General features: G+C 36.7%; 2 protein-coding genes across 2 annotated transcripts; one reads left to right on the top strand and one right to left on the bottom strand.

Moving 5' to 3' along the window:
* The first annotated feature begins 301 nt into the window (after positions 1-301).
* On the top strand, positions 302-5,047 carry LOC109032202 (uncharacterized). Its single transcript, XM_019044215.2, has 2 exons — positions 302-661; positions 2,154-5,047. Exon 2 carries the CDS (start codon positions 2,240-2,242, stop codon positions 3,368-3,370), a length of 1,131 nt encoding a protein of 376 aa, XP_018899760.2. The 5' UTR covers positions 302-661; positions 2,154-2,239; the 3' UTR covers positions 3,371-5,047.
* A 687-nt stretch (positions 5,048-5,734) lies between these two features.
* Positions 5,735-25,878, bottom strand: LOC109032206 (protein FAN). The gene is made up of 14 exons (XM_019044219.2): positions 25,647-25,878; positions 23,907-24,116; positions 23,100-23,193; positions 22,094-22,207; positions 21,265-21,450; positions 18,617-18,688; positions 17,748-17,950; positions 16,955-17,117; positions 15,789-15,943; positions 14,783-14,961; positions 14,034-14,165; positions 13,177-13,365; positions 12,129-12,506; positions 5,735-10,507 (listed from the first exon to the last, which is right to left on the bottom strand). The coding sequence occupies exons 1-14, from the start codon at positions 25,667-25,669 to the stop codon at positions 9,948-9,950; spliced, it is 2,658 nt and encodes an 885-aa protein (XP_018899764.2). The 5' UTR covers positions 25,670-25,878; the 3' UTR covers positions 5,735-9,947.
* Between the last annotated feature and the right edge of the window lie 103 nt (positions 25,879-25,981).

The raw sequence follows: 25,981 nt of genomic DNA, 5'->3' as shown, positions 1-25,981 counted from the left end.
ACCGCGCATTACGAAATTCAAGCGAGACGATAGGCAACCCAGCAACACACATTAAGTGTACCGGCGAGACAATGGTGGAATTCGCGGAAATGCCAGTCTTGCCAGTGCCGTTGCCTGATACGGGTGATACGGGTACACTTAGCTCGTATATCCGGCGGTATCAACTAGGCTGAAGGCGCGTCTTTACCCCCCTAGCTGTCTCACCTTCCCCGCCTAAAGTCGGGCCCAATGCGCGGTCTAGATTGTATTATACGTCAATGGCTAGGAGGAAAGAGGGGAAATATAAGTCGGGACTCATCGGGACATCAGCCATCATTTTTCTGATGTGCTGATCATTGCTGATAAGCAGAATTTGTGACAACATTGTGTGTGATAACAACCAACAACAGCGACAACGTGATAACACTAACAACAGACTGAAATAATTACAGTGATTGTTTTTTTTTTTTAACTAATTGTAAGGCTAAAACCCGGACTCTCAGCCCCCTCCTCTACCAAAAAATACCAAAGAAATAAGCTGAAACAACAAACTAACAACAACTTCTGTACGATGACCTTATCGAACATTCTGCTCTGGACCTTCAGGGAGACAGTCAACTTGGAATAGAATAATTATTCAAATTTTCCAGGACTTGCTCAAACGGATATTAATATTAAGAATGTAAGTATGTATTATTTCTTACCAACTTGCCTCTTTGCCAGTCAATCAGAGCAAGCGCAAGCACATAATGGCCTTTTCTAGCGATGGTGAAACTGCAGGAACGCATAGGTTTCCATTTGTATTTGTATGTTTCCTATTCCATTTGTTGTGTTTCGAACTGGGATCTAGAGCTGCGGTTTAAGGCAGCATCATAAACGGAGCGGCATCGCTGCGCAAGGCAGGTATCTGGCGCACCAGACAGTGCGCTGGAGCATTGCATTTGCCCATGAGGCGGCTTAACCTGGTGAAGCTGACACCTGGCTTGACTTCCTGATGCCACATCAATTTTGATGCTGGGTACCCAGTGTCAAAAGTGAAGCAGCCTCATTTAGACAAGTCGGACGCCAGCGCCCTGGGCCAGGTGGCTAATGGCACCGGGCTGTGTTTTCAACCCCTCCTCGGCGTCCACTTCTTGGGACTTCCCGGCAAGGTGTGGGCCGACAGTAATGAGGCTGGGTCGCGGGACCGAAAATTGATGCTGCATTGGACCGAGAGCCGAGGCCCCAGCATCAAAAGGTGAAGCCCATTTTGGTCCCTTAGGCAGCATCAAACCTCAGCATCAGCGCTTAATGCTGGCCGGGCTGGCACGTCAGCATTGGGCATCGAAGCCGGCGCTGGTGGGTCGTGCGCATTAGGCGCAGGGCCGCCACCTGGGCATACAACATTAATGCTGATGCTGTGAGCCTATGCTGTACGGCATAACCTCGTGAGGCACTTCAAATCCCTGGTTTCAAAATTTTGGCTCTCATTTTTTCTTCTTCAAAGAACAAATCAGCACCATTCCTTGGAATTTTCTTAGATATTTCTTCCTACGGAGAAGAGAAAATCGGGAAGTTTTTAACGAATGATGTTTAGTATTCTTCCATTTGTATAATCAAGTAAGACTGCAAGTCTGCAACATCCCAACCAAGATACAAGTTCCTGCCGTTCCACCATTGATTGAGGTGTTGTCAACTATGTTGGTTGTGTTTCCAGTCCATTCACATGCAACCGCAAAGCAGTTGTTCAATGGAAATTGAGGATTGACTACGCTCATGATTGGGCTGCAGTCAACCCTTAATCACAATGAGGCAATTCCATCACAATCGCTTGCAAGCAGAATGTAAACAAGTGTCAACCTATCTGATGACAACTAAGCTATTCATCATCTATTTCCAGACAATCAGAATAGGATTTCTTATAGTGAATGCACTGCAGCAGATTTTCTTTCATCAAAGTTGTATTGAGTGCCAATCTCTCCCGCGAAAGTACTGGGTGAAGCAGTTTTTACTTTTTCTGTTTTACTACTATTTAGAGTTTTTCTTCTAGGTTTCATCAGGTTAACTCTAGTTGTTTCCATTTTAATTTTTTATTTCTGTCATCGCCATTAGATTTTTATTGCTTTTTCAAATGGAAAAGCTAAACTATATTTCAACCTCAGATTTTTTAATCGGAATTGTACCTTTGCCCTCAGGTGAAAACTGATGAGCCTCTAGGATTGCAGACTTTTTCGTGAGAACTCTTCATTGGTAATCGCTTGATTCTAAAAACTTGTTGAAAATGGATCTCAAAGCGGATATCAAAGAGGAGCCACTTTTTGACTTGAAAGAAGAATTCATCCACCAAAATTTCGATATCAAGTGTGAAAGCAATGAGGATGGCAGTCATCCAAGTGGTTGTTTTGCAAAGCTGTGTAGCAGTGAAACTTCAGGAATTGATTGCGCCAGTACCAGAGGTGCTCATCTCCAATTTAAAGTAGAACCACAGCTTGGACCACTCACCAGCTCTATCCAGGTTCTCAGTGAGAATAAGCCAAACCTGGTATCCTCAGAAGAAGCTGTTAACAGAATATGTATTACTCCACCGGAGGAACCAAGTCTTTACTCCAGTGGGAAGTCTGTGTACACAGACTGTGATGAGTCTTCTTTACCTGCCAGCTGGAATCAGATGGAAGTTCTTCGTCCTTTGGTTCCAGCTGAGATTCATACGGTGAATCTTCCACCTCTTTCTCCTGTCCCTCAGTCTAATATGAAAGCAAACTCATCAGATGTACGTACATACTTTCATTGTTCAGATAATTTAAGCCTGATGGACGAATCTGAAGTGGATCCCTTAGCCTGGGAAAGAGAATCTGTGTTAAAGAAAGAATCGCAAGAGCCATCTCACCCTTGCCCCCAGTGTTCAGAACAATTTGACTCGGCTGAAGATCTGAATGAACATGTGGTAGTCCATTCAATTCACAAATGCACCATTTGTTTTAGGCATTGTAAAACTGACAGAGAATTAAGAAGGCATTTGAAATACCACCCTAAAAAGAAACAAATTCCACCAAAACTTCGGTTTCCATGCCCCCACTGTTCAAGAAAATATTCCTCCAAAGTTAAAGTAAGAGAGCACATTCATGTTAATCATGGTATATATGCTTGTGCCTACTGTTCGGATACATTTGCTTCAAAGAAAAAAGTTAAAAAACATTTGAGTAACGTTCACTTTCATGAATATCCCTGCCCTCTATGTCCACAAAAATTCAGACTCGAATCCCTCCTGAAGCAACACTTGTCTCAAGTTCACTCCACGAAAGATTTCTTGTTCCACTGTGCTCACTGTCCAGGAAAATTTAAAAAAATACATGATATAAAAAGACATTTGGAGGTTCACTTCAGAGTTAGAAGATCCCGAAGGAATGTGTAACAGAGAAAATTTCCAAAGGAGGCACTCACTGATTATTCTCATACACAGTTAAAATTCTCACCTACTTATTGTACCAGGCCTTTCTGTAATAGAAGTACTGACATAAGGCATTGTAATTGTTTTCAAGTAAATCACTGAGTACCTGTAAGATTGCTCAATAAATCAAATAATGATTTATTTGTATTTATTGCAAAAAATTGCGTGGCATTTCACAAGGCCTGTATGTATTAGCATTCTAGGAATGCAGAATGTATGAAATCACGGAATGTAACTCTCTTGCGTCATGAAAAGAACTGTTTTAATCCATTATGACCTCTGGTTTTTTAGCAGTAAGTTAGATCACAGCAAAAATCACTCAACCATTTTCTCAGCTCTATCCTCATAATTTTGGCTTGCATATTCAAGGAAACTGGCTGCACTAACATATCAGACTGTGCTTGCTGCGAGTCAGACATTTCTGAGTCATTTTGAATTTTATTCTGCCAGTGAAGAAATATCTTATTTTTAGAATCTTTGAGGTGATTCTAAGTGATCTAGGTATAAGATCCGCCACTATGTTGCCCTGCCTCACGGTTTATTATCGTAATGTACAAGTAAATTCCAGAAACTGATCCATTATGTTTAGCAGCACTAATACTGAGTAAAAATAACATCAGATTTGACAAGATACTTTGAAAATTTATTTCGGATACTCATAACGAGGATTGCTCCTTGACTCGATGTGTAAGAGAGAGTTGGCTTTTAATACCTTTCTCGCACACACTGAATCCAACTAAATTATATTTGTGGCAAATATGACTCAGCAACATTATCAACTATCATTTTTACAATAATTTTAATGGTGAGGGTCCCTTAAAGATAATAGGCAGCACAGCAGTATTAATTGTAAGAGATGCATGCTCTGCTTTTCACTCAAAATCGAAAAAAATTATTTTCCTTCATTTCCCTCAAAGACTGTAGCCATATTGTGCCATGCCAAGTCTTAGGTTGTATCGGTGAAACTTTCTGCTTTTTTCCCCTAGTCTTTCCAGGGGAATTGTGCAAAAACATAGTGTTTTAATTCAGTCACGCATAAAATTGATAATGAATGAATGAATGAATGAAAAGTATGTAGAATTGAGGTCATCAGAATAAAACATTGATCATGTAGAGGTTAGTTCACCTACATGGAACTTGTGATATTTTCTGGTTGCTCTCTTCCAAGAAAGTTTTAAGGTGGATCGTCAGCTTTTGCGCAATGCATTCTGGGTACGATCGATACATCTCAAATTTAAATCTTTAGGAGAATTATTTTGGGAAAATCGATAGTTCAGTCTGTAGATAAATCATTGAAGAATGTTCCCGCCGGAAATCATTCTCCACAATCTGGAAGTAAAGTCAAAAGCACACCGTTTCCATTTTGCAACCAAGTTCAGTGTACGTATCGATATCGATGTTTAACTGGAAACAGTACTTTTGACTTTGTTTTAAGATTTTGGAGGGCAATATTCAGTTAGAACATTCTTCAATGATTTATCTGCAGACTGAGATTTAGATTTTTCCAAAATAATTCACCCAGGTTGGAATTTGGGATATATCAATCACACCTAGAATGCATTGTGCAAAAGCTGAAGATCCACCCTAAACCCCCCCTAGGTATTAAATTTACTTTTTTTAATAAAATCTTCCTTGAAAATATTTGCTTTACATCTGGTTTTTTTCATCCCTTTATTTCGTCGGAAAGTTGTTCTTATTAGCCATCTTCAATTAAACTGACTACAATGAAGTAGGTATTTCAAAATTAGACGTATTTCTATCAAACGGACCTAAGCGCCATGGGATGAGGAAGGTAGAGGGGAGCTTGGATTGGCGGCGGAATCGGGCGTCCGGCTTATTTCGCACTATACTCGCAGTGCTTTTCCATGGCGCTTAGGTCTGTTTGACAGAACGCGCTATCCGGGATTCTAAATTCCTCAAAAGGAACTCAAATTGGCGCTTAGTTCCGTTTGATAGAAATATGTCCAATCGAAACTAAGATTTGTGATAATACCTAGATCAACAGTATTGGTTTAATTACCAGTGAACCCTCAGACCTGTTCTTTTTTTTACACATCACAAAATCAAATTAAGTTGCACTTGATAATGCAAATTTTGAGGGGACAACCATCTGAGGAAAATGTAGACCTAAATAGGCTACATTCTCCTTCTCTGCTAAGAATTTATGGCCCGTTGGAGTTTTGAGAAAAAGTATTTTTAACTACCTAGACTTTGCTCCAGTTGCAAGATTACCTTCAGAAACATGATTACGTGGCGAATTGGATTTTAGATCACTACTGTTGAACTCACGTAAGAATAAAAGGTACTAGAATAAATAGCAAAACAGTATAAACTGAGTAAAAACAATTTTATTTTGTGCCTTGACAATTAATTTTCCTGAAGAGATGAAACAGAAATATTTATAAATTCAATTGTCAACTATACAGGTAATTTTAATAAAAAATATCTCACAGTGAAGTTGAAACATCCAGGAAGATAACAGTTTTCATTCACAAAGCAGATCATTCATAAAGAGCTTACAAAGATACAGGACTTGTTGAGAGAGCTTTAAAGCCAAAAAAATTGAGCAGGAAATATTAAAAACGTACAAAAAATGTAAAATTACTTCAAAATGAAATTCAATAAAAAAGAAAACATGAATTTCCTCATTCAACGACTAATTTGAACTGCATGGTTTCAAGTGTGATTTTTACAATTTTCAAGTTCACCACTGACAAAAACTACCTACCAAACTGTAAAATATTTGAAAGACCAACATCAGAAGTCAACATTGAAAAGAGCATTTCAATTTTTGACAGTTTCTCTCTTGAGAATTTAATTGGGAAGAATTTGTTAATAACAAGGTACAAGGGCATTTAAAACTAAAATAATAAAGATTACTTAATACGACTAGAAAACTGAAACAATATAATAATGATAAAACAACTTTAAAACGCAATATTGTATTTCCTACGGAAATTACACCAAAAATAAAACTATAAGGCAAAAATTAATTTTTGCTACCTCCTGAAACTTGAGGTGTAGTAGGTACTTTATCACATTCACACTAATCAAAAAAATATATTCATTTTAGGGAGAATTTCTACAGGAACTTCCATACAAAAAAAAGAAATCAAAGTATTATCCAGAGATGGAGTATTGTTTATTAATGAAAGTCGTTTAAAAAGTAAATTTCAAGATTTCACATCTCCTAAATTATTATAGGAAGAGACAATCAGTAAAAAATATCTGAAAACCACTCGCACCCTCTCGACTTTTTATTGAGTTATACAACATTGAATTTGGTCCAGTAGAACCTCAAAAGAGTGAGTTTTCCTTTCAAAAAATCATCGCTTGTCATCAAAATGCGAGTTGCCCTGCCAAACATATCGTAAATCTATGACCTGAGGATGATCAAGTTCAGGTATACATCCTTCATCAGAGAATGAGAGTCATTAAAAAACCTATCTTTCATTACGGAGCTGCTGATACAGATTTATGACCCAGTTATTACACATGCATATTTTTACATCCGAATGACAGGTTGAACTGTACTTCAAGTGATTAATCTCATTTAAAATATCGAATTACTGCTCATCTTTGTTTATTTTAGAGAACATCTCTATCTCTCAGATAGAGATTTCTATTTTTTCCATCATGGTAAAAGATGAAAATCAAAACTTGATCAGAGTGAAAAAACGCATCATGTGAGTATAAATGTGAGGTTTAAAGGAAGTTGAAGCTTTACGCACGATTAGGTAATAACAGAAACTTAACTCAGCTGCTAGACGAGACCCAAAATGAAATAAAAACATTTTTTTGCAAGAGAAAGAGACGAACTTCATGTAAATAACATGAAATGAAATGAAATGAGCCATTTGATTTGAGTAACATTTACATTGAAAACTAAAAGTTCTTAAAATGCTAGTTCACAAAACTTACCGCAATTATCCATTCTATGAATTACAAATTTTATAAGACTGGAGAGGGGAAAAACCAGCCCATGATATGAAAGGAAGCGCTGATGAAAAAATTATCACAATACGATAAAGAATATGTTATCATCATAAGTACATGGAGCTTCTGGAGACCTATTAGTTAAAAATGAGATAGTTCAAAAAATACAATCAATATAAAAATACGGCAGGTTCAGAAAAATATCAATAAAACATCTTAATGCAAACTTCAACACTTAAAAATTTAAGTTAAAAATAAACACGTTAATCAATAGATATAAAGTTTTACTGGAAAACAAAATGATTTACAGGGGAAGGGTTCAAGCAACATAAACTGAGAAGATTCTCAAAAAATGGCCTGTGAATGTTTTTCAATTATTCCAGTCACATCCCATGATGACGTTTTTCTGGAGACATTTATTTTCCAAGTATTACCCAAACTCTCCAGAGAAACCATGTGAAAATTGTCGCCATAGAACATTCTTCTTCACAGAGTTTTTCCAGAGACAACATTACGTTTTATCGGTCCAGCAAAAAGATTGTGGGCCTGCTCTACGACTTCTGAAACTGACAAGAGTTACAGACAAGAGCACACTGGCTGATTTTTACACTGACAACTTAAATCCAAAAATTTACTGCTCTCACTGGGTGGTTCCAACATTTAATGAAGTGCCAGGGACTCACTTAAATTGGCTGGATCAAAGACTTAGCATCTGTTGACATGAGAGTGAGGGATCATTGACAGAGAATCACCCTTTCTATTTTAGTTAAAGGGTATGCAGGGAGAGACATCTACAAGGCTTGTGAATTTGGTTCGGACGAAGGCAAAAATTTGCACAGAATGATAGGCTGATATTGGAATTACAGGGGGTGAGAGAAAAGGGGGAAAAATCATCAATCCATTTCCTCCGCAAATGAAGAAGTTTCAGCCTAATATTTCCCTTTTTTTAAGATCTAAATTCTTTTGAGTTGGATTTAACAAATCCTTTGAACTAGGAAGAACTTCATTACGCCAGGGATAATTTACCATCTGAAAACAGTATATATTTAGAAAACTCCCAAGTTTCTGACATAATATGGTATAAATGCAGCCCAATTCCATGAGTCGGGTCTACAGTTCTTGACCTATGATTTCTAAATAGTTTTCATATGAGATAAATTAATGGTTTCTTCTTTCAAAATAACAAAAAAAACTTAGAGTCTAAGAGACTAAAGTTCTAAAACTTCATTATTCAAATATTTACATTCTTTACGTTTTTTTGTTTCATTCTTTTATCATTTGCCCGGACGCTGGTGTAAAAAATTTTTAGGTAAGTGACTGCTACAGTGATAACTTCAATAACCGAAAGGTTTTAATAAATCAAAGGGTAATTCTATTCAAGTCTCGGGTGCTAGGGATATATCAAAAACCCCTACTCGCACTTGGAGATATTAACCAATCTAAATGAGCAAAAAAGTTGGAAAAAGTTTCGTTTACAAAACAACAACTTGGGAGAAAACAATGCAATGAACTGTATAAGATACTCAACTTTTCTGTGCAACTGAGCTTAGACGAGAAAACATATAATGGTAAATTGACACCTGATGAGCTTCAATCCATGCAGTCCAGTTTTTTTTAAAAAAAACCACATGCTCACAAGCATCAAAGGGTATCCATTGAGTTCACACAGTTATTTTTGGCGGCACTGACAATTAAACCATGCTACTACGTATGAAGTTTATGTATAAATAAGTCAGTTGACTTTGGGAGGGATTGGGCTGGATATAGTTGATTTACAGAGTTTTCGAAAGAAAAACGATGTGTATGGTGAAATCACACACAAAATCATACCAAAAATTCATCATAAAAAAAAAGCGTCCCATTCATTACCGCCATCACAATTTAAATTTACGCATTACAGATAGAGAAATGAGGGAGGGAGGGGGAGGATGCTGCTTGCTTATTTACTAACTACTTTTAATGCTGCCATTCAAATCATTATTGACATCTCATTCAAAGTTAGGTTAGTTTTTTGGGGTTTGAATAATCTTTAAACATTTTGAAAGAAAGGATCTTGGTGAATGCAGCAATGAGGAAATCCGATAAATACCTTAGCTGACAGCTGAATTCGTCAAAATCTCACAACCTAGTCTTAACTTTCTGCAGATCAATAACACTTGTCGATGTCGCAGTGTATTCTTTCTTATAAGTTCTTTCTCATTGTGACGCATAAATTAAAAATCAAAGGGCGCGCAGTTCAAACCCCTTTTTCCGCTACCCTAATTTTTTGCATTTTTCTCCCAGTTGTCGTTCTGAAAAAGTAAACTACGATCACTTAAAACTTTTGAATGACACATACCAAAAAGAAAAAGGACTCAACTGACCCATTGCTTAAGACAAGATAAATTGTTCTGTTTAAGGAGTTTCGACACGTAATAACTCAAATTGAAAGATAAAAAAAACCAACAAAAGGGTTATTTCTTTCCCTCCTACTATTGGGCTACCACTTAACATCCTCAGATACTTGAAACAAATCAGGACTCATTAATTTGACCGCATAAATGAATAGTCTGTTTAAACAGATATGGAAAAAAAATTACTCAAATGGTTATTGAGATGAAATTAACTAGTGAGCAATTATTCGGTCCCATATTATGACTCTATGATCCTCGCCACCAGACACGACTACTGGCTTACATGGTGATGCAGCCAAAGTGAGGATTGCCTCTTTATGCGCTTCAATTTTATCTTTAATCGTAGCGGTCTTCAAATCAAAGACATACAAGGCCCCAATCGTATCTCCAATAAGGAGATTAAGCCCATCCCATGCCAGACACATCAATTCTTGCTCGAGCATCTTAGCATAAACCTCGAGCCCGGAGCTGAGATCAAACACTTTGAACCACTGATCATTAGAGCATGATATCAGTTTTGTTTCATCCGGGCTGAAACAGATGTCATTCACGGCAGCAAAATGAGATGGAAGCTCTTTGACCAAACGAAAAGAGTCAAGAGACCACAGAAACAGCTCACCGTCCTCAGTTCCACTTGCAACTAAAGTTTCACAGATACTGAGGCACTTCACGCGTGAATCATGGTCCAGGTTGGCAAGACGTGTCGAAGCCGCTTTGATTGGTGACCATGGATACTGCGCCTGCCAAATCCGTACCGAACAGTCCCATGAACCTGGAGGTATAAACTCAGTGTAAATAATTGAATGATTGAAATGGGGGGGGGTGGGAAATTTGATTTAGGATTTTTTTCAATTGCACCATTGAATATTCTAGTATTTTCTCCATCCACGACTTGATTACTGTTGTATACTACTATTTTAGAGTCCAAACCCGAAACACATTTTTTTTTACTACTTCAAATAGCCTACAAGGGCTAATCCTGCGCTTCAGTCAAGCCCCTCCCCCCCTCCCCTCCATCCCTACTGAGTCCCAAGCAATGTTTGAGACCATCAAACTCGGGTCGCCTGGCCAAGAATCGGATCCGGGACCTCCCGATCATAGAGCTAGCGCTACAACCACTACACCATAGGAGGCCGACAAAAAATCCGAGTACACGGTAAAAACTAAAGTTACAACTAAAAGCTGCTAAAAAAACCCAATGGAAATAAACGGTTTCTAATTAAATAATTGCCCGCTGTCAAACCTAGTTTTAACAAATCTTTCATGAAATCCCAAAATGAAAATATAGTTCGGATTTTACCTATAGGACTAATTGTAAGTTAAAACTAGTTTTGACTAGTTTGTTCGCATTTTACTGCTATTGGGTTTGGACTCTAACAAATACCGAAAAGAAACATAATCACTATCGATATTTCTGATGCTCACAAGATTGTTATCATTACTGTTAATTTTTCTCTTTATTTGTAGTCAAATTTTCACTCCAAACTTAAATTTTATACAAAATGTTGATATTGTTCATTTATGTTACTTTTGTTCCGTTTTAGAAACAGTACTTGTCAGCCCCTGAGGATTGTTTTTGTATGATCAAAAAGCTGAGTGTACATCTCCCTGCTAAGTAATATGAATACCGGCGTATAAACTCCCAAACCATATATCTTGCTTTGCAACGGTGCAAACTTCCTATCATACTTTATCATTTAAATAAAGAACAACTCAAAGTCAATTCTCAAGAATTTCCGTGATTTTTCTATTCTGCGTGACAGACGGAGCTTGCATGCCAACATGTCAGATTCTGTCATAGATTTTATGGCTATTGCCATTTCCACTTTTTACATAGCCAACTGCATTCTGTTGCACTCTATTTTCCATAAAATACTCGAATTTTTTGCGTCCCCCGTCTTGACATTTTTGATTATAAGACAAGCTGAAAAAACTCCAAGGTTTCTCTTCCCTTGCCATCTTTGAAATGTGGTAACTTTGACAATTTTTAAATTAGAGACTCTCGTAAAGAGGAGAACTTTTTCAAAATTTGAGAAGTTTACAACAAGTTTCTAGCCATGCACTGCTTGATGAAAGGCACAAAAAATAAGCAAGAATACTACAGTATTGCTCTTTAGCTGTTGAAAAGTTATCATGATACTGAAAATAGAGTTAGCTTTTGGAGGAGAACTTTTTCAAAATTTGAGAAGTTTACAACAAGTTTCTAGCCATGCACTGCTTGATGAAAGGCACACAAAATAAGCAAGAATACTACAATATTGCTCTTTAGCTGTTGAAAAGTTATCATGATACTGAAAATAGAGTTAGCTTTTGGAAATTTTCATGAGAAAAAAGACCTATCGATAAATTTTACATATTTCTGCAAGAGATAGTACTATTACTTAAAAAGTTACCTGTGATGAGAATTTTCCGCTCTTGGTTCCAGCCGATACAAGAAACTGCATCTTCATGACCATGAATTGTGTCAATAGTACGGGCACATTTAATATCATAAACAATGATTGTGCTATCCCACGATCCAACAATAACTGTCAGGTCGTCAGGGAGAATAATAACAGATGAAAGAGTCATTGAAGAAAGAATGATGCTTCGCTCCAGTTTTCCACTTGCTACATTTGTCATTTTAAGAACTGTGTCTCTTCCAACAGACAGTACAAGTCGGGCATCTGATGTCAGTGCTGTACTTGTCACAGCTTCTCTGTGCGTAAGGGCTTTCAAACACGGTTTCAGAGTTTCAACACTTCCCCAATAACCATTTGCTTGCGTGATACCTGTCAGAACATTTTAATGTGAGTATAAATGTTTCTACAGGAAAAGTGAAAGGAGTCGATTAGAGTTTTATCCTTTGACTTAGATTTCTTCAAACCCTTGTGAGATAATCAAAACCACTATACATGAAGTTTGTAATACTAAAATTTACAAACTTGAGAATGAAGCCGTCAAGTATTCAGGAAAAAAGTGGCAGTTGTTTAAAATTAAATTGAGGCACCCAGTCACCATTTGATTTTCACTAGAGCGTTCATTCTATCAGATAGTTTATTGTAACTCCTCGCTGGCCTGCCTGAAGAAACGAACATACACGGTTCAAGTTTTATTCTGTTTACTTAACTCATAAAATTTCCAGCCTTATTGTTCCAGCCGACCGTTCTTGCAAGCGAGCTGCAAGATGGTTTCGAGTCCCATTTCCGCTAGGCAGCAGCAACACATGCGCATTGTCCGTCTCTCTCGCTCCCTCTCTTTCTGTTCTTTTGCACACAGAAGGGGAGACAGGCACAAGTCTTCAAACTTGAAATTTCTTCGAGTGGGCAATTTTTAAAATTTTGGAGATATTGTAGATGAGAAAAACTTAAATCTGCCTCCAGGGAGCAAAGGGACATCTTTCTGGAATTTGTAACTTTTGTAAGAAGAAGAATTCAGGAGAAAGGTGACCCAATTACATACCTGGGCAAGGTGTAATGTTGGATGTAATACTAGAGATGTTGGTAGTGGAGCGAGGAGGATGTGGAACTGAAAAAACTTTCTTTGGTATTTGACCAAACTCCATTATCTGCACTTCCAGGGCATGCCTCTGATTCCAATCGGTTATTGATTCCAAATCGACCGCTCCCTCATAGCACAAGTAATAAAACACTACAACAAATTAATAAAAAATATTTGAAAAGACATGTACAGTGCAGTCAAATTTTTTTAAATCGGTGCTGGAAAAACAAAAGGCGGAAGAGGAAAGGAGGATCTAGAGAAAGAGGGGCTACGTGCACAAGTCTATTTGTTGATCAGTAATTTGGCAAAGTATTATGGTAAGAGAGGCTTAGTACGCTTTAATTTTTGTCGAAATGAGTACAGCATGGCAATATGCAGCTTGCGCCACTCAAAAAATCATGAAAAATATTTCCTGATTACTGAGGATGCTTCAAAAGAAATTGCAACTGAAATGAGGATTCAATGACAAAATTTGTACAGAGCTCTCCTTATACGTAATGTTCAGCTAATTAATCAAGAATTCTACCAACATTAATTAATAATTACTGCATTAATTGAGCGTAACTGTCTTTCAAATCCGTGGGCAGAGGGATTAGATGGAACAATGAGACATTCGCCACATGTAGCTTTGGATTTTACGTGTATCTCATTTGAAAGGAAAACAATATTATGGCATTTTTAAAAGAAAGATGAGGCTTTTCAAGTTATTTCTTTCATTGCACTTAAGTCTCTCAGAGCCAGATTTTTTGCACCTCTGATTGACATTGGTGGAAGAAAGCCTTGTTTCTAAACCACCCAACACCCGTCATACTACTTACAATTATTTGCTTTCTCAGCTTCAACACCTGTTTGTTTGTACCCAAAAATTAGGTCAATCCAGTGATGTAAATGTGCTGAGACGTAGTCAGATTCCAACGCACTCCGAAGCTTTGTGACAAAATCTTTTGGTCCTGTAAATAAGAAAAACAAAAATGGTACACTGTAAGAGAGAAAAAGAAAGCTAGATTTAGACATAGCAAAAAAAAAAAAAAAAAAATACTGCAGTAAGAATTTGCAATGATGACTTTCAGTAAACTAGATGAAAATACGAGTTACTTTGGGATCATCGTTCGAACATAGTTACATGGTTTTATAATTATGTTCACTATTTTGTATAACTTGTCAACTTGTATGTTGTATTTTGTCCTTTTGTTTTTTGCCTGATACTGATAGTTGTACTTTAAGTTATGAAATATGTTTATCTTATTATGTTCTTCTTTCTGTCTCATGTACATTTGCTTTTAAGATGACAAAATTCCTGAAATGCGTCAGCAAGGGAAATAATGTATCTGATGTTCATGTATCTTGTTTAACAGCACTTTGGCAAAACCATAATATTCATGTTTTCTAAATTACCACTTTAACTAACACATACAATCTAAACAGTTCTAAACGATTTGTATAACGCTGACACTTTTTTGGTGCTAACTGACTTACTTAGACATTTCCGCACTTAAATTGCAGTTCATAAAATTTAAGGACTCGCAAACACCCTTTAAAAAAATGGGGACATTTTCAAAATGCTTACCAGAAGCCCATGGAGGTAACGCAACATCATTTACACGACTTCCATCATGCCTATAACCAAAGTGGATTCCGAAACGATTTTCTAAAAAGTCGCCTTCTTGTGAGGAATCATAAAATTCAGGAACTAGCTCTTTGAAGTCAGACATATTAGTTAGTACATTTCTCCACATGTCTGGGATACTGAAAAGAGCACAAAATCCATAAACACATGAAATAAAAGGGTGAAAATAGTGTATTTCCTTTGGAAAATTCACTAAAAAGTAATGTACCAACAAAAGTGTTGATGTGATGATTAATTAAACCATAATGATCTGGAATTTATTTTAATTAAAAAAGAGGAGAAAAAAAGTAGGAAAAAAACATTTTCATGGAATTAATTTTAACAATGATAGGCTTGGTTGGAAAAATCAGTGAAGTTGTTAACATTCATTGTACCAATGAATTTACCAATATAAGCTAAAGCATTGCAAGAATTTTAAAAGCTATGTACTAGGAATTGGCAAGAATTTTTAAACCAATATGTTTAATTTTAAGATAATAATAATCGTTTGAAAAGGATAACAAAATTTTCTTTGACTCTTTTACTCAAAACTCGAAGAGTTGTCGATAATGAACCTAACCCAAATTACTAAACCTGTAACTTTAAGGCTAATGGCTTGCTCCGTAAAGGAGAATGAGAGTCCACGAAAAAAGATTAAGAAACTAAGACAAGCAGCAGGTTGATTTTTGAGATTGATAAATAAAGCAATAGACAAAGAAGGCATTAGAAGTATGGAGCAATCCTATGGGTTGAAATGAGTGTTTCTTATGGACCGAGGGAGAAAAGGATGGACTAACTGTAGGCTCTCCGGTGGGTTCCACTTAGCTAGTTTATTGCCTACCTCCTTTGTCCATTGCAATCCCCCACTTACACCAATAGGATCCCTCCATATCCTTTTTGTCTTCTTTGTTTATCGCTCTGTCTACCATTTTCAACAAGCAGCCAGCAGAAAAACATTTTCATTTACCTGTTAAACATTCTATCAGGATGATCAAAGCGACCATTTTGAAGACACAACATATAGTGAGGGTATTTTCTCACCAAATAAAATAAAACAAATCCTGGAGTTGAATAATGAGATCCGTACAGGAACTTGGGATTCGGCATCTCATTATAGCGCTCCTACAACAAAGACATTCGTTGAAATCACACTTTGTAAGACAGAAAGGTATTTTATCTTTCGAAAATAGAAAAAATACGTAGGATTCACAAATTTTCAAAACAGGAGAAGGAAGCTGCTTAGCGGTCAAAGTCAGGAGAAACTTCACCCATATAGACTCAACAGAAGAGATTCCATTTGGAATTTGGATGGTTCTCAAATTTCAATCCTGGATTTGCTGACTACTTTCTCTTTTTCTTGTAGGAAAAGAAACTAACGAAAGCGACCAGAACCAAATTTCATACTTAATTAAGTAAAAATAAAATAATATCAACTGAGTCTGAATGAGATTTTCATTAAAACAAAAGAGGGGGCGAGGACCATCTCTGGTGTATGATTTGATTGAAAACATTCTTCATTGAAGTGAAAATAGGTGCTCATCTACATCTGTAAGAATGGACCAATAGACAAGGTACGAATTTAAGCATTCTAATACATGTTTCTTGACCAGAATTTCACGTAGAACACGATTTGCGTAACGAAATTACCGAAATCAACTCCTAACAAAGATATTAACGTTTATATTTCACATTGGTTACGAGGAGTTTGAACTGCCCGCTCACAAGAAACTCAAAGCTCTACGTGAGTCAAATCGTGCACTACAACGGTTTCAGCAAGCTTCTCAATCAAGCGATGTTCATTTCCCACAATGTACTGTTCAAACTATGAACAACTTGCAATAGCTGAGCTAAAGCGTCAAGATTAAGGTTGCCAGATTTTTATATCGCAGAGACTGTCATGATAACGTTTAGCGCGCGATGTGAGTCACGTAGAGCATTGAGTTTTCATGAGCGGGTGGTTTGAATTCACGCATCAAGAATCATTAAATATCTTCATAACGGGTTGATTTCGGTAATTTTCGATGTGCGCATCGTGTTTTACGTGAAATTTTGATCATGAAACGTGTATCAGAATGCAGAAATTTGAGCCTTGTCTACTAATCCATTAAAGCAAGTTAAAACTGGGAGCAATACCTTTAGTCTACTGAGCCGCTCAGGATTCAAAGCACCTATAGGTTTTGTGAGATCTCTAAAAGATTTCGGATTCTTCAAGTCTAATTTTGTTGAGGTATAGTCCGCAATGACCCATGGAAAGACAGGATACTGAGTGAGGTCATTAAAATTTCTATCTGCTAAACTGTTAAACAATAAATTTACAGAAATGTATAAGCATAGACATGTGATAAAAGTAAAGGATCATTCAAGAAATTGCATGATTTGCAATGTTGTAGAGCAAAAGAGCAGAGTTGAAAATATTTAGGCAGCAGTGGTCCGTATTCTGAGGACTTTGATTATACGAATTTGAGTTTTCCCAAATATTCACACCAAGTTCGAGTTTTTCCAAGTTCTAGAAAATCAGTCTACAGTCAAATTTTAATTTAAATGGATAAAACAATTTCCTAAAATGCAATTATGTGAAAAGTTCAAAATGAGGACAGCCAGATAGAAGATAGTGAAAATACTTTTGAAATTAATCTAACAATTTGAGGCTTTCCATAAAATACCCTTAAATTTTTAAGAATTCTTTTCATAACACCCAAATATATTTTAGTTTCATCAATAGCCAAATTTTAATATATGAGTGCCAACTTTCGTTTAAACAAAACAATCCAATCTGGGTTCCTCTCAGCCATGAGAAAATAATATCGGAAACTTAAAACATGCTTCTCTTGAAACTTTATATTTTAAGGCAAGCATCCTTTCCAAAGAGCTACTTAATTTTGAATTAACAAAAGGCATTGTATGATTGCTGCTTTTACTTCAGTACCTGTTTAAATAAAGAAGATAATCATAATTGGAGAGAGCGCCGCTTTGCCATTGCAGTGTCATTACTTCCTGATCTGCATGACTAAGCCGAAGTTCTGGTTGATCTAGAAGACAATTGTAGAGAGTATCTCTTGCTCCACAAGTTTTAAAAGACAGATACAAGTGTTTGACTGAACAGGTCTCCTTACAGTAGATTTCAATACCCTGCGGAGGCAAAAAGAGAGTATAAGATCAGTTCAAAGAACGAACGTTTCTTAACTTGGTCTCTTCGATTTGGGCTTCTTCGGAACAAAAAAAAAGACAAAATTTCCCTGCGTTTACTTGGTTGAAATTTTAAGAACTTAGCAAATCTAGAGATGTTTAAGGTAAGGAAAAATTTACTTCCAATGATGAAATAATTGGATTCGTTAAAGAATTTTTTTGAATTAATGCATGAAGTTGGATATAAACTTAGTTAATTTAACTTTCATTAACTCCTTACAGACCAAAGACTTAGCATAGGTTTGACATTCATTAGAGCCTTCTGAAATTGGACTGAGTGTAGCAAAGAGAAATGAGGTGCCTTGAAATGTTGCTGGGATTTTGCAATTTCTGCTTTGCCTTGAAAATCATTGAGATCATGTAACAGAATGACACTTTCACTCACTATCTTTTAAAGTTAACATTTTTTTTGTTAAATAAAAACTGGTTAAACTTACAGCTCCCTAGCAAGATAGAGAAAAATGTAAAATTATGGTGGTGTTTGAATGTACTCCGTTTTTTCTTCCTAAACTTGACCTGATATTTCCTCAAAGTACAGTTACAGTAAGGGAAATCACTTATTCTTTGACAGTGCAAGAATGAAAATGAAAGACAAAGATATAAAATTACCACTTGTTGCAAGAGAAATCTGCGACGGATGATTCTTGATATGTCCGACAAGGGAATTTTGAGTACGTCATGCTGAAAGTAAATGCATCAGACACTAAGATAAATTGAATCAATTTTTTTTAAAAAAAGGAGCTGTTTTAGCAACAAGTAATTTTACTGCTGCGAGTTCAAGTATTACGTAAGCTGCCGAAGGGAGAATGGGAAGGAGGTCTGGGCTTGCCTCACAGAGTCTTACGAGAAGTGGAAGGGGGGGGAAGGTCAAATCCAGTTTTACATCAGCCTTCCACTTTCGACAAATTCTATCATCGTTTACTATCCGAAGAATGTGATAAAATGATAGTGAAGGAGCTATCAAATTTCACAAAAAGTTTGAATAATCAGTGAACATCACAAAAGAGCTTGATGCAAAAACGGCTTTTTGCGCCCCCCCTCTGGAAGTTCTTCAAACTTTGTCTATTGATTACTCATACTTGAGCGCTTCTTTTCCCAAATTTTCAGACCCCCAAAAAATTTTGGGGGGGAGCTAGGGGGGGTGGAAGTCAAAACCTGTAAACCTCGATATCTCTTCAACAAAGAAAGATATCGAGGTCCGGTTTGGACGAAAAATCGTCTAAAATTGCATACTTTACGATTCTAAAGGTCGAAATCCCGATTTCACATTTTTAAGTCAACATATGTGCTTTTTTCCAGTTTTTAGGTCTAGAAAATTTCTTTTAAACGAAAAATTTACAAAGATCTCAATTTTATATTTGAACCAAAACAAGTTTTTTAAATTGTTCGTCTTTTTCCGCATCCAACGAGTGGTCGTGTAAGCTGGGGAACCGAACGGTTCCGGAGTTATGATCGATTGAAGTTTCCGCTCAACGCGCGCCGACCGATTTTCGCGCGCAAAAAAGTCGGATTTGACTGTTATTAGATCAGATTGAATGTTCAAACTGAGCAAAATGCTTTATAAGGGACTCTTGAGGGTCGCTGAGTTCAGAAATTGCAGATACTTCCAAATAATTTACGTTTTTAAAATTACAGCTTCGGACAGGACCACTGAGCGGCCGGTCGGCGCTCAGTGGGCCTCTAAAATAGCGCTACGGTGCTGTAATTTTAAAAACGTGAATTTTTTGGAAGTATCTGTAATTTCTGAACTCAGCGACCCTTAAGAGTCCCTAATAATGCATTTTGCTCAGTTTGAACGTTCAATCTGATTTAATAACAGTCAAATCCGACTTTTTTGCGCGCGAAAATCGGTCGGCGCGCGTTGAGCGGAAACTTCAATCGATCATAACTCCGGAACCGTTCGGTTCCCCAGCTTACACGACCACTCGTTGGATGCGGAAAAAGACGAACAATTTAAAAAACTTGTTTTGGTTCAAATATAAAATTGAGATCTTTGTAAATTTTTCGTTTAAAAGAAATTTTCTAGACCTAAAAACTGGAAAAAAGCACATATGTTGACTTAAAAATGTGAAATCGGGATTTCGACCTTTAGAATCGTAAAGTATGCAATTTTAGACGATTGTTCGTCCAAACCGGACCTCGATATCTTTCTTTGTTCAAGAGATATCGAGGTTCACAGGTTTTGACTTCCACCCCCCCCTAGCTCCCCCCCCAAAATTTTTAGGGGGTCTGAAAATTTGGGAAAAGAAGCGCTCAAGTATGAGTAATCAATAGACAAAGTCTGAAGAACTTCCAGAGGGGGGGCGAAAAAAGCCGTTTTTGCATCAAGCTCTTTCAGAGACTCTGTGTTACGTAAGAGTCAATAGTTTTTTTTAATTGTTTCAAAATTAAGAGGCATTGGATTTTGCAAGGATTTTTCGATAAATTTCATTGCGCTAATACAAAGTCTTCCTCTTCTCTGCTACTCAAAAACTTAAGGATTTTTCTAAATAGGACCATTGGTAAAAGTCTTGAAAGCTCATCTACAATAAACATAGCTCACAAGCTTACAAAAAACATAGCTCATATTTTTAGTCAAAATTTGAAAAAATAGTTGATAACTTGGGATTCCAGGTACTCCTCGACGCAGTAAAAACAGTCATTTGTCATAAGTCTAAGGCCTTGTCTCCACAGGTCGTTTCACAGGATTTGTCCAGAAAAAAAATCCCACTCACAAAATGGGGGAAAAATGGAGTTAATCACTCTTTTTCCCAATACCAAGCATGGTCCTTGTACCCCTAAGACCAACTGAAAGAGGAGGAGGAAGAAGTAAAAGCAAATTGTGCGATATTTTGCTGTTTACTCCATATTTCACATTTGTTTCGTTATAATAATAATTGAACACGATTGACAATTAGGCACATTATGACACAATTAGACATGACTTTTACTGATTATCTTAACGTGCAAACTTGTTGCAGGACCGTAAGAGCCCTGTCCTGTGGACACTGTGACTGGGAAAAATCCCAGAAGTTTCATTCCTGCGATTCGAACTTGGGACAAATCCCATGAAAACGTTCCGTAGACACAAGGTCTAAGGATTGCTTTGAATCATACATTAACGATCTCACTGCTTCATGTTGGCTGGTAACTTCTTGTACAACTTCCCACCTATTATACATGGGGCCCAATTGACTAAATCTTTTTTCCTCTTTTCAAGTTGTGTGTCATTTTGTGATAATGTGATAAATTTAAAAATAGTATCCTTAAAGACTTACTGGCTCCATGTTGTTGAAAGGCTGAAAATACAAATTACTAGAGGAGAGGACTATGCGACCAGGATTCACAACTAGTGGTGTGATTTTATTCCCAATGGTCTCCAACACTATCTTTTCGAACATGTCTTCCAGCCATAAGGGCTTGAATTTTACGCGACACTGCCGAGCATAAGCGATTGCCGCTATCTGAAAAAACCCGTACATATGTTTATATTAAAGGTCATGTTAAAATACCACAAATAGCAAATTATGAGAGGAGTCAAAATTGAAATTTTTCGAGTTCTGATGAGGCGAAGGCAAATATCATGGAGATCCAGGAGGCTTTCAAAAATGATTAACTCATAAGGAATAAAGTAGTCCAGCTCAAAAAAAGGGTCAAAAGGGGGAGGCTCCACCTTTACTAAGTTGCCAGAACTAATGAGGATTCAAATATGGAGAAAGTGAGACACACCATTTTAAGAATTGCCACCATGTAAGACCATGTGCAGATACCTGTCTTGATGGTGCGTAAACAAATGGGAGAAAAAACTTTTATCATTAACTTTTTTCTATTAACTTTCTTCATTTAGAAATGGAGCAATTTAAGAGATTATTTTGGAAAATCTGATAAATTTATCAGTAATTTTGTGAAGACTTAAAATACTTCAAGGAGAAAACATTGTCAGTGCACACGAAAACTCTCCATTTTTCTAAACTTTCTGGAAACCTTCACACATTCAGATTTCAATTTCACTTCTAAAACTTCTTGTAAAGGACAAAGGATTAATTTTTAAGTTATCTCTACAGAATAGGATTTGCAAATAAAAAGTAAAAAGTTGATGCACCTTACCATTTGATTCTGCTCTGCTATGGGAAGAGATGATGCGCGCAGAAGTTGAGAGATGTGAGGTAAACAATCATCTACCTTAGCATACAGGAGAGTAAAATAAAATTTTCTGCGCAGCTGTAAAAACCGAACAATGAATAAATTACAATCAGCAGCCAAAACATTATAAGTACTCTGGCAACTGAATATTTCATATTTTAGAAGTATATTGTGGCAAAAATGCTTGGAAAAATTAGTTTAAATGTTTATTTTTTGCTTTTTTACTGCTGATGATCTATGAAGGGTTACCAGCACACCTAAGGAAAATTAGACTTCCTCTGCAAAATGGTAAAAACTACATATTGAATGAAAATAAAAAAATATTTTAATTTGCTGCTAATTTGTGCTAGTGGAAAGTTCTTTCCTGGGAAACAAAATCTTCCAAGTAGATTTTTGATAGGTTCCAAATTTTCTTTGTGGCTGAGGGAATTTTCCAATTTTTAATGGCAGCTTTAAAATCAATTTCAGTATGATAAAGGACAATTCTCTCTAAGAAATAAGTAAGGAGAGTGTTTGGAAATCTTCATCAGCAGAGCAAAAAATTGCAAGATTTTTGCGCAAAATTGCAGTTGCAGAACTTTGCTGCGAACTTTCACAGTGCAATAGTGGTTGCAATATTTTTGGTGCAGTCCTGCTCCTATAATTAGGAGAGAGAAGGAAAATGTGGCCGTCCTCATTTTCCCTACCTTTTCTTAAGGTAACCTGCGATCCTGAACCCCACGATCCCTTGTGTTCTGTACCCCCAATAAAACTTCATAATAATAATAGATATTATAGGTTCTAATCAATGGAGGAGAAAGATTGGTGCCAAGAATTTTAGTATTTCCCCATTGCCTTGAGAGTAAACATATGTTTTTTATAAACTAAATTTATCATGAGAAAAGAGGAAAAATATTTCTTAAGTAAGGTCCAAATGGACAACTGGGTGAGAGAGGAAAAAGGGCAAGGTCAAAATAAAAGCACAACTTACACTTTTAAATGTATACGGTGCTAAAACATTGCCTTCAAGCATTTCAACAAATGAAGAGCAGTCAACAATTATTCTTTGGTTACTGTCTACTCTCCTGAAAAGTAAACAACAAACAGTCAGTAGAGAGCTGATGACAAAAGGTACCTGGTATATTCTATGAAATGAATGTTGAAGCTAGTTTGGCTTTTTCCCATTTTTCAAACACAGACTTCATGTTTGAGAACATCCATTCATTAAAAGAAGGAAGAAAAAATAAAAAATGGTTGCATTAGTTGCATCAGGGATGCGAAGAAACTTCTGTTCCCTTGTGGCAAAGAGATTGGCATTTGATGTTCTTTAACTGTAAAGCAAAAATGAGGGGCTTGGAGGACAAGGCGCATAAGTGAAGTTTTTGCTATTTCGAGAAACACATGTTTAAAGTTTCGAAATTACATGGATCCTCATGGTGGACAGAAAGTTCAAACTGACGTTTTGATGCTTAAAAATTGGAATTTGGGAGCAAATTTTTCACAGAATATGCTTTAGGACTAGTTTACTTGAAATCATTAAAAAAAAAAAAAAATCATTTCATTCATTTTTCAAAAACTACACTTATGCGCCTTGTCCTCCAAGCCCCTTACATGTAGATACACAATTGGACTACATTTTGCAATAAGGAACTAAAAATTCTCGTGTGGCTGAAAAACAACGTATGTACCATTAATTTCCCAATGCACATAAGAGTTTTTACGGATGAGCCAGGAATTGTAGTTCCCGATTGCAAAATGTAGTCCCATTAATGAAAGCTGTGATCAGTGAGACTCTTACCCTTTATCACTTTTAATATCTACACAATCCTTGAGTGGGATTTTAATGATCGGGTCAGAGTTATTTTTTGGATCGAACACGAGTGATTTGGAGCAAACTCTTAGTCGACCAAATTGAAGATCTTCACCTGAGTCTTGCTTCTCAGGTTCCAGAAACACACTGAAATCTTCAAAATAGTACTCCCCTGGCTCCAATAAAAGCAAGGAGAATCTGAAAATGAAGTCGAGAAAAACAAAATAAATGATGTTAAAAATTGTGTGATGCTGCATAAAAAAAAAGAAAAAATTGGATAATCTTTGCTGAGATGTCATTGAGTCGAATGAAAGCAAACAATGTGCCCTCTAGTACAATGAGTAGTATTGAACAAGGTTCATTGGACAAGAGAAGTGCCAATTTGAAACCCCATTGGGAATTCCATTTGGACTGCGTTAAACAGAAAGGAACCAAGGCACATCAGCTATTGCCAAATTTAATTGGCTAATTTAATTTTTTACATAAAAACAGTTGTGCGGATTGTCGTGCAAATTTCAGTGAATTTTCTCCATAGTACGAAAGCAAATTCCTTAACATTTTCAAAGGGATCCGCACAAACTTTTTTCTTCAAAATCAAATTGCCCGGTTAAAATTGGCAATAGCTGATGTGGCTTGATTCCTTTCTGTTAAACGCGGTCCATTTTAACCATCTTGAGTGACCTCGAGAACAAATCCTTATTGCTTGTCTATCAGCATGAACATAATTGGAATTTTTTTGGGAAGCTCAGAGGGGGAAAGGGGGGGGGGAGACAATTTGCGCTCCAAGGAGTCTACTGGATTTAGACAGTCCCAAATGGTCAACATTTTTTTAGAGGACAAAGGGCAAAAGGAGATACTCTCCTGCAGGGAAATTCACCTACGGGTAACCGTCATCGTTTGGGAAGTGTTTCAACCTCATATAATCATCTTCTGCACCTCACCTGAACCATGCGGCATATTTTCATGGTATGTGGGAGAATTGCAGGCAATGAGTAGTTACCCGGATTTATGAATGTAAATTGATAATTATTTTTGCAAATTTCGGCACGTTATGTTGACCCAAGTCATAACAGATTAAAAAATATATGAAACTCCCAGTTTGTGTGAAATGAATTTTACACTTGTATTGTCTGCTAAGCCTGGGGCTGAGATCTTGTGCAAACAGCATTGCCAGTTGCCTAAAGCTGGTCTAGGGACTCCTAAACAAAACAGCCTCAAAAAGTGACTTCGTTGGCACTCAAGTACCTACATAGCGACTGTATTGTACTCTATGTGTGCGACGATCAAAAATAACGGCCGTTCAATCTTTTACAAATGAGGCATCAGATAATTCATCACAGACAAGCTACATCAACCATTCAGCATCAGAGAATTCCGTTTGTAAATGGCCAAAACAGTTTAGTTTGTCAAAGCACCTGAAGAAGGTACACCCTTCTTCAACATTGCCATTGTAGTTGATAACTCTTTGAGGCACACTATGCTTCTAATCAAAGAGGCTACGTAATTCTACAATGTCCAAAGTTATGATCCAAGTCACATAAAAAGAAAAATTAGACTAAAAAAAGACTTGACAAAACTTGGCTTCAGGCTAGTATCATCTTGGCGTCTACTGTTCGGTTTTGTCCGGCTCATGCTACATGGTCAATTTGAATAAGTACAAAGAAGAAAAAATGAAAAGAGTGCCTCACCTACCAAAAATAATGAGTACATTTAAAAGCCGTTTCATACCTTTCTTTATCCATTTTTGCCATTTTGATGAGCTCTCAGCACGGACGTATAGACTAACAGTTGCTTCGTTGATAAGGGACACAATTCATTAATTGAATTGTGGAATGTTAAGGAAACAAACATTAGAAATGATGAGAAACTCAGGATGAGTATCACATGAGATACTCATATTCATAAAATTATGAAAATATATACTCTGAAAACTAATAGTTGTTGTACCAAACCAACAAACACTGTACTTCAGGCAACAGCTAGATAGAACAGCTGTTTTTTATTATTGTTTGTTACCTGCTGATGTTGCCAAGTTCACACACTGCATTGACGCAATATTTTCA

Source organism: Bemisia tabaci, chromosome 1, assembly GCF_918797505.1.
Source record: "Bemisia tabaci chromosome 1, PGI_BMITA_v3".
NCBI lineage: Eukaryota > Metazoa > Arthropoda > Insecta > Hemiptera > Aleyrodidae > Bemisia > Bemisia tabaci.
This window is presented reverse-complemented; position numbering and strand designations above follow the sequence as displayed.

What these genes read in the sequence shown, in the direction of transcription:
- LOC109032206 (XM_019044219.2), bottom strand. Translation starts at nt 25,669, where the DNA reads ATGGCAAAAATGGATAAAGAAAG. An exon ending in CTTTCAACAACATGGAGCCA is followed by an intron (nt 18,689 to 21,264) that starts GTAAGTCTTTAA and finishes ATTTACTTTCAG; the next exon opens with CATGACGTACTCAAAATTCC. An exon ending in GTTACCTCCATGGGCTTCTG is followed by an intron (nt 14,166 to 14,782) that starts GTAAGCATTTTG and finishes TCTTATTTACAG; the next exon opens with GACCAAAAGATTTTGTCACA.
- LOC109032202 (XM_019044215.2), top strand. Translation starts at nt 2,240, where the DNA reads ATGGATCTCAAAGCGGATATCAAAGAGGAGCCACTTTTTGACTTGAAA.